This window comes from Chrysochloris asiatica, unplaced genomic scaffold (assembly GCF_000296735.1).
Source record: "Chrysochloris asiatica unplaced genomic scaffold, ChrAsi1.0 scaffold00040, whole genome shotgun sequence".
Taxonomy (NCBI): domain Eukaryota; kingdom Metazoa; phylum Chordata; class Mammalia; order Afrosoricida; family Chrysochloridae; genus Chrysochloris; species Chrysochloris asiatica.
Window position 1 is genome coordinate 9976634 of NW_006408558.1, and position 8436 is coordinate 9985069.

The following is an 8436-nucleotide window of genomic DNA, read 5'->3' on the forward strand; positions in this document are numbered from 1 at the left end:
TGCTTCCCTTTTGATTTTCTAACTCCAGGTCTTTACACATTTCATGAGCACATTTGACTTTGTCTTCTCCAGCTGCCTTTTGAAAATTTCTGTTCAGGTCTTTCACTTTGTCATTTTTTCCAGTCGTTTTAGCTTCTCTATGCCCAAGAACAAGTTTCAGAGTTTCTTCTGTTATCCATTTTGTCCCTTTATTTCCTGGCTTTTTAATGATCTTTTTGCTTTCTTGGTGTATGATGTTCTTGATATCATCCCACAATTCTTTTGGTTTTTGGTCATTAGTGTCTAATGAATTAAATCTGTTCTTGAGAAGGCCTCTAAACAGGTTGAATATACTCAAGGACATATTTTGGATCTACAGACTTGTTTTATATTTCTTCAACTTCAGCTTGAACTTGCATATGAGCAGTTGATGGTCTGTCCCACAGTTGGCCCCGGGCCTTGTTTTGGCTGATGATGTGGAACTTTGCTATCATTTCTTTCAGATGGAATACATAAGGAAACAAACAAATGTAGTCAGTTTGAGTCCTGTGTATTCCATCTGAAGAGGACAGCATTCCTGACACAGTAAGCCAGATGACTGTTCAATTCATATGATTATCGGATTCAAAATGTGTCAACCTGTCTAGGCCAGGATTCTCAATGGTTTACTAATTAAACCTTAATAATCCCTCGTGATGAGATATGTTGTTGTTAAGTGCCATAGAGTCGGTTCTGACTCATTGCGATACTGTACAAGATTTCCAAGGAGCAGCTGGTACGTTTGAATCACCAACCTTGTGGTTCACAGCCCAGTGCTAATTCTACAGTGTCACACCAGAAGTCCATGATGAGATATAATTGGCTACCTGTTCATAGCAGATTTTATCTTGGAGTTAATTATACTTTTAGTCTCTCATACTTCAGACATACTATCAGGAGGGACCAGTTGCTGGAGAAAGATAATATGTTTGGTAAGGTAGACGGTCAGAGAAAAAGAGGAACACCCCCAATGAGCTGGATTGGTAAAATGGTAGCATCAATGGGCTCAAGCATGGCAACAATTGTGAGGTTGACCCTGAACCAGGCAGTATTTCATTCTGTTGTGCACAGGGTTGCTATGAGTCAGTACTGACTTAATAGTGGCTAACAACAAGAGCAAATATTATATTTCATCATAATATAATGCAATCAACTCCATGATAAAATTTACAATGTGCAATCAATTGAATGGCAATTTCTTCAGGTGTGTGGACTGCTTCCAATATATTGGATACTCAGAAAAAGCTTGCTTGCTTTTTGCTGAGTCTGGATCCTATATCTGGCTTGTCATCCAACCTCTGGTTCTTTGGACTTGATCCAGTGGCCTGCTGTATTGCCAGCTGATGCTGAGAGTGGTCAGTAGCTTGCCATATTACCTCCTGATCTTGGATTCATTTGTATCTGCAGCCAGAAGCTGACAGTCTGACCTGTTGATCTTGGGTTCATCATCTCCTAAAGTTACATGAGTCAGGAGAAGACTTCAGCCTGACGTCTCATCTTGGAACTTGACCACCTCTGTAGCTTTGTGAGCTATTTCCTTGATATAAACCTCTGTGTGTCTATCTATCTATTATAAATGTCACTTGTTTTGCATCTTTATTGCACACAGCCTAAGATGTATATTTGGCAGATTCAGTAAGCATTCATGAATAGGACAATTCCTGAATCAATAGAGAGGGATTGTATGTTGAGGGAGAAGAATTCATGGTAAGAAAAACTGGTTTAGATTAATCCTGTAATTTACATTGTCACTCTAAGATGTGAATGCAGAAAAGAATGACTTGTGATTAATCATATTCTAAGCTGAACAGTGAATAAGGAAGACTGTAGAAGAATTGATGCTTTTGAGTTATGGTGTTGGAGGAGAATGTTGAAAGTGCCCTGGGCTGCCAAAAGAACCAACAGATCCATTTTGGAAGAAGTGCAGCCAGAGTGCTCCTTGGAGGCCAAGATGGCCAAACTTCGTCCCTCATACTTCGGACATGTTGTCAGGAGAGACCAGTCACTGGAGAAGGATATTGTGCTTGGTAAGATGGAGGGACAGAGAAAGAGAGGAAGACCTCCAATGAGATGGATTGGCCAAGTGGCAGCATCGATGGACTCAAGCATGGCAACAGTACTGAGGTTGGCATAGGACTGAGCAGTGTTTTGTTCTGCTGTGCATAGTATCACAATGAGTCAGTACTACTCGATGGCACCTAACAACAACAACAACATTATTGGGCTAATGTATCAGACAGAAAAGTTGTTTGAACTGTAAGCTTGGTGGTTCAAGCTCATGAGCTACTCTGTGGAGACCCTATACAGGGTCGCTAGGGATCGGAATCAACTCGACAGCACTTACCAACAACAATTACTACTTTTTACTATAAGTTAATTTTGATTACACAATTACTTGCCATGACATCATATGATTCTCCACTTCTAAATACTTGACTATGGCTTTGTATTATTCCTTGAACAATTAGTTCCTCCAGGATGTCTGATGACTTTTGCCGTGCTCGGTTCTCCAGGTGTGGGGGTTGAGTGATTAATCCACTGGACACTAAGTCTTCCAAAGGGAAAGAAAAGGGGTGGAAAATTAAGCAAATGATAATGGGATGCTTTACTAATCATGCTACTTCATCAAGCCTTAGTTTCATTTCATGTACCTATTATAAAGTACCAAGTCTGTATACCAGGAATCTATTATTTTTATTTAATGAATCCAGAAAGATTTTTTCCAAAACAGTTATTTTTCTTTTTAAAGGCATATCTTTGTTCAATATGATTAAAAGAAGAACTCTCTACTTTGAAAGGATAAGAAAAAGAATTGTTGTTAAGTGCCATTGAGTTGGTTCTGACCCACAGCGACCCTATATAGGGTTTCCAAGGAGTGGCTGGTGAGCTTGAACTGCCAACCTTGCGGTTCAAACGGCTTTGCAGTTTGGTGTATTAAGCCACTGCGCCACACCCGAATGCCACAAGTAAGTTGTAATCCTTGTCAAAAAGGAGGAATGGATAAGCCTATGTTTTCTGGTGGAAAATAAGTGTCTATTCCATAAGAGTCCTGGTGTGGCGCTGTGGGTTAATGCGCTGGACTGCAAAGTCGTTCAAGCTAACCAGCTGCTCCTCGGAAACACCATACAGGGTGGCTATGGGTTGGAACAGACTCGATGGCACTTAACAATAATAACAACAAAACCCTGTATAAGGTTACTTTGCATCTTGTTGGCACTCAGCAAGAACAACAGAATTTTTCATTACAACAAGTAAGGTGTGATCCTTGTCAAAAAGGAGGAATGGATAAGCCTATGTTTTCTGGTGGAAAGTAAGTGTCTACACCACAGGAGTCCTGGTGTGGCACTGCGGGTTAATGTGCTGGACTGCAAAGTCAGTTTGAAATGCAAGGTCAGAGATTCAAACTCACCAGCTGCTCCTCGGAAATGCTTTAAAAAGGGTCAGAACTGACTCAAAGGCACTTAACAATACCATAGAAAATTCACAGACTGAAAATTCACACATTCAGTCATATTTTGCAATATTGTATATTCTTTGTAAAACATTCATCTCATTTTAAAATTAAATCACCATTAATTCTGACTTAAAACAACAACAATAATTCAATGTTGACACTCAGGATCTGTTTGTACTATAAATCTTTGAAGTTCCAATTCTTAAGGCTCTTACAGAGGATACCCATCAACACAAAGCATTGCTTATTAAACAGATTGCATGTTAACATAACACAATGCCTTTCACTAGCTGCTCTGCACTCCCTTTTTTGTTATAACATTTATACACTTGGGTAGGACAGCATAGTTTCCTGGCACTAATTATGAAGCTAATCCACAGCTAAGAATGAGTCTTCTGGTAACTCTAGGAGTTGCAGTTTGGTTTCTATGCTTTGTACACAAAGGATAAACAGCACAATGTTGCCAAGAGATTTCTAGTTCTGCAACCCTGAGTTTACAATGACGCCATCTGCTAAATCTACATGAGCAAAAAGTATGCCTTTTTGAAAAGAGTCTTTGGACCAAACCAGAGTTGCAGCAGTGTTCAGAGCTAAATTTTCATTAGTGACTCTAAAAATGAATATACTGAAATAATTTTTAGGGGAGTCTTTATAAACTGCTCTCCTGGGTGAGAGCCCTCCTCATTACAAATCACCCAATTACATAACGAAGCAAATGAGCAGCCGTTTATACAATTGGTGCTTTATGAAATAAATGCAGCTGGTTTGCTGGGCTCAGTACAATTTTGCTTTTCTTGTCAGAGATGATGAAATGCAGAGTCCTCAGAAATGGACATTTTCTACTTTTGTAACCGTCAAGAACTCCTGAGAGTAACCAAGTCCATCCCATTAAATGGATGAAAGTTTTTAATGAAAATTTCTAACCTTGATGCATAGATTTCATTAATTTGTGGTGCAAAGAAAGAAAGGAAAACCCCCCACTAATCAGATATGTCTCACTTCAGAATACGAGGGACTTCAAAAAGTTTATCGGAAAAAATCCATTACGTTTTCATTCCATTTTCTTGAACTCTTTTAAAGCTCCGTTGTAAAGATTTCTTTAACTGATGACAGCAAGTAACTCCAGCAAATTTCCTGCCACCTGGGTACCTTTTTCAGTGTGTTTCTTTTACTTGTGTACTCTGGTAGTATAGTGGTTACAAATCAGGCTGCTAACCTCAAGGTCAGCAGTTCGAAACTATCAGCTGTTCTGGGAGAACGATGCGGCTATCTGCTCCCGTAAAGATTGACAGCCTTGGAAACCCTGTACTGGGTCGCTATGAGTCGAAACCGACTCCACTGCACATAACCACCACAACCAACCACCTGCTTGAAATGGATAAAAATCTAATTTGAAAATGGTCTACACAGATTTGGTATATAGTGTTAAAAACAATAAGCCTTCCAGACAGATAAACTAAACATCGAAACAATGGAGGACTAGTCAGTGAAAAGGGTAGTGATGCTTCCCTAAAGGAATTAGAATGGTTTTGTTAGCAGGTGGGTGTGATAGTTAGGGTATCATGTCAACTTGTCTGGGCCAGGATTCTCCATGGTTTAGCAGTTAAGATACAAGTATCCCCATGATGGGATCTAATACAATGTAATACTTCCCTCATAGTATGATCTGATGTGATAAATCTTGATCTGATATAATTATCCTATGTAAGTAAATCCTCACTTCTAGGATGTTGGATGACATCAAGAATGTCATACAGGAAGAAAGCAAAAGGTCATTACAAAAGACGACAAAGAAAGAAAGGCCCAAAAAGGATCTCAGAAGCGACTATAATTTGTTCCCCAGTGTAGAGACGCTAAAGCAAATGGAAGAAACGAACAGAACAATAATCTCCAAGAGGCAGCTCTAGAAGACAAAGTAAAATATTATCATGAAATGTGGAGTTAAAACACCAAAATGGAAGACACGATCAGCATTTCCGAAGTTGAATGGTCTGAAGAAAAAATTCAAACCCTGACTTGCAATATTAAAGGATTCTACAGGCAAAATATGGAGTCCTGGTTTGGCCCTGCAGGATAATGTGCTGGACTGCAAGGTCAGTTCGAGCTGCAAGGTCGACAGTTCAAATCCACCAGATGCACCTTGAAAACCCTATGCAGGGTCGCTATGAGTCAGACTCAACTCAATGGCACTTAATAATAACAACAACATGGGCAAAATATTGAATGACTCAGAAAACATCCAGAGAAGATGAAAAGTCGTTGTGCCAAAAAGAAGTGGCTGATGTTCAGCCATTTTAAAAAGTCCAACCTGCCCTGGAGGCATTGGTGAAAAACAAGAACCCAAGAAGTGACAGAATACAAATGGAAATCTTTCAACAAACATGCAGCACTGGAGGCACTCACTCATTTATGCCAGGAAATTTGGAAGACAACTACCTGGCCAACCAATTGGAAGAGATCCATATTTGTGCCCATTCCAAAGAGAAATGACCCAAATGGAATAAGGAAATCATTAAACAATATCATTACTATCACGTGCAAGTAAAGTTTTGCAGAAGAGTATTCAAAAACAGCTGCAGCAGTACATCAACGGAGAACTGCTGGAAACTCAAGCCAGATTCATAAGAGGAAATAGAACTAGGGATATCATTGCTGACATCAGATGGATCTTGGCTGAAAGCAGAGAATACTAGAGAGATATTGTGCTTTATTGACTATGCAAAGATTTTTAATTGTGTGGATCATGACGATAACATTGGGAAGAATGAGCATCCCAGAACACTTAAATGTGCTCAGGAGGAAGCTGTAATAGATCAAGAGGCAATGGGTTATTTGTTTAGGGGTTTTATTTGAATAATTTGCTCATATATCGAGGTCATAAAAGAGAAAGAAAAACTTTTGAGGAATGTTGTTGTTGTTAAGTGTTGTCGAGTTGATTCCGACTCATAGTGACCCTGTATAGGGTTTCTGAGGAGCGACTTGTGAATTTGAACCACTGACCTTTCAGTTCAAACCAACCTTGTGGTCAAGTGCTTATCCTACAGTGCCACACCAGGATTCCCATATGTTTAATGACAACTAAATTAAACATGTGATCCTGGATTAAATCCTGAACCAGAAATTAATGTAAAAGGGATATTAGTGAAGCACGTAACAAAATTTGAATATGGCTACAGATTAGATAGCAGCCCTGTGTGGTGCTGAAAGATAAGCACTTGACTGCTAATCACAAGGTCAGTGGTTCAAGTCACTTCTTGGAAACCCTAAACAGGGTCATTAAGAGTCAGAACCAGCTTGACGGCACTTAACAACGAAACAACAACTGTGTCAACATTCATTTCTTGATTTTAATCACTGTGATTATGCAAAGATTGTCCTTGTTTGTAGGAAATACCCACTTGTGCATTGAGGGATAAAGTAGTATCATTATGCCTGTCATTTAAACTATATTTGTATACTGGGAATAGAGAGAGAAGGAGGAAGGGTAAACTATAATGCAAATATGGTAAAATGTTATCATTTCGGGGATTTGGGTGAAAGTAGAGAGGTACTTTTTGAGTTTTGCAACTTTTCTTAAATTCTAAAATTATCCAAAATAAAGTTTTAAAAGGAAAGAGGAAATACTTAAGAAACATTGTTGTGAAGTTCCATCAGGTCAATTCCCACGCAAAAAGCAACTTTTTTGGGCTTTCAAAGGAGCATATGGTGGGTTTGTACCACAGATCTTGTGATTCACAATCTACTGCTTATCCTACAGCACCAAACTGGGAGTCCTACAAACACTAGTGCTAACAAACAGAAAATTCTAAACAATTATTCTATGACCTAAAGGTCAGTGATGCAGAAAAGTGTAAGTTAAAAATTAAGAAAGGAAAGGAAATCTTTGGCCAAAACCAAGCATTTGGGGTTATTCATTATATGTTACGATCTTTCCTGGAAACTTATTTACACTAAATTATAGAAAGACCTGCTTTTGGTGGTCACTCCTGTTACAGATGGCATTTGTTTCCCCAAAAGATATGTTAAAGTCCTAATCTTTGTTACCAATGAATGTGACCTTGCTTGGAGATAGGAATTTTACCCAGTGAGATGGATTGGCAAAATGTCAGCATCAATGGGCTCAAGCATGGCAACAATTGTGAGGTTGGCCCAGGATCGGGCAGTGTTTCATTCTGTTATGCACAGGGTCGCTATGAGTTGGTACCAACTTGATGGCACCTAACAACAACTTCAACAACAAATCAGTTAACATGAGACTGTACTGGGGTAGAGCTCCTGTGTGGTGCTGTGGGTTAATGTGCTGGACTGCAAAGTCCATTTGAACTGCAAGGTTGGTGGTTCAAGTTCACCAGTCACTCTTTGGAAACCGTATATAGGGTTGGTATACCCTATATAGGTCAGAAGGAGTTCTGGTAGTATAGTGGTTACAAATTGGGCTGCAAACCTTAAGGTCAGCAATTTGAAACTACCAGCTGTTCTGCGTGAGAAAGATGAGGCTTTCTGCTCCAGTAAAGATATACAGCCTAGGAAACCCTGTCCAGGGTCGCTATGAGTCATGACCGACTGCACAGTATATAACCACCACTACCAACCATACAGGTCGGAACTGACTCAACGGCACTTAACAACAACAACAAATACTGGGGTCGGGTGGAGTAGTGTTTTTCCGTAAGAGAAGAGACCCAGGGATACACACAAATCGGGTGAAGACACAAACCAAGGAATGTCAAAGAATGCCTGGGGCTACCTGAAGTCAGGAGATAGGAGAATCCTCTCTTAGACTCTTCAGAGCTTTCAGAAAACAGAGCAAGGCCCTATGTTGTTGTTACATGCCATCCAGTAGGTTCTGACTCATGTTGTTGTTAGGTGCCATCGAGTCAGTATTGACTCATAGTGACCCAACACTCAACAGAACGAAACGCTGCCCAATCCTGCACCCACATCACAATCCTTTCTGCCGCCAC

General features: G+C 39.8%; 1 protein-coding gene across 1 annotated transcript in view; it reads right to left on the reverse strand.

The window, feature by feature from the left end:
* The window catches only part of STMND1 (stathmin domain containing 1), a 35613-nt gene that overhangs the window by 9776 nt on the left and 17401 nt on the right, over window positions 1-8436 (reverse strand). The window contains exon 3 of the mRNA XM_006861017.1: window positions 2418-2569. Coding sequence (XP_006861079.1) covers window positions 2418-2569 — 152 coding nt within the window. The remainder of the gene's footprint in view (window positions 1-2417; window positions 2570-8436) is intronic.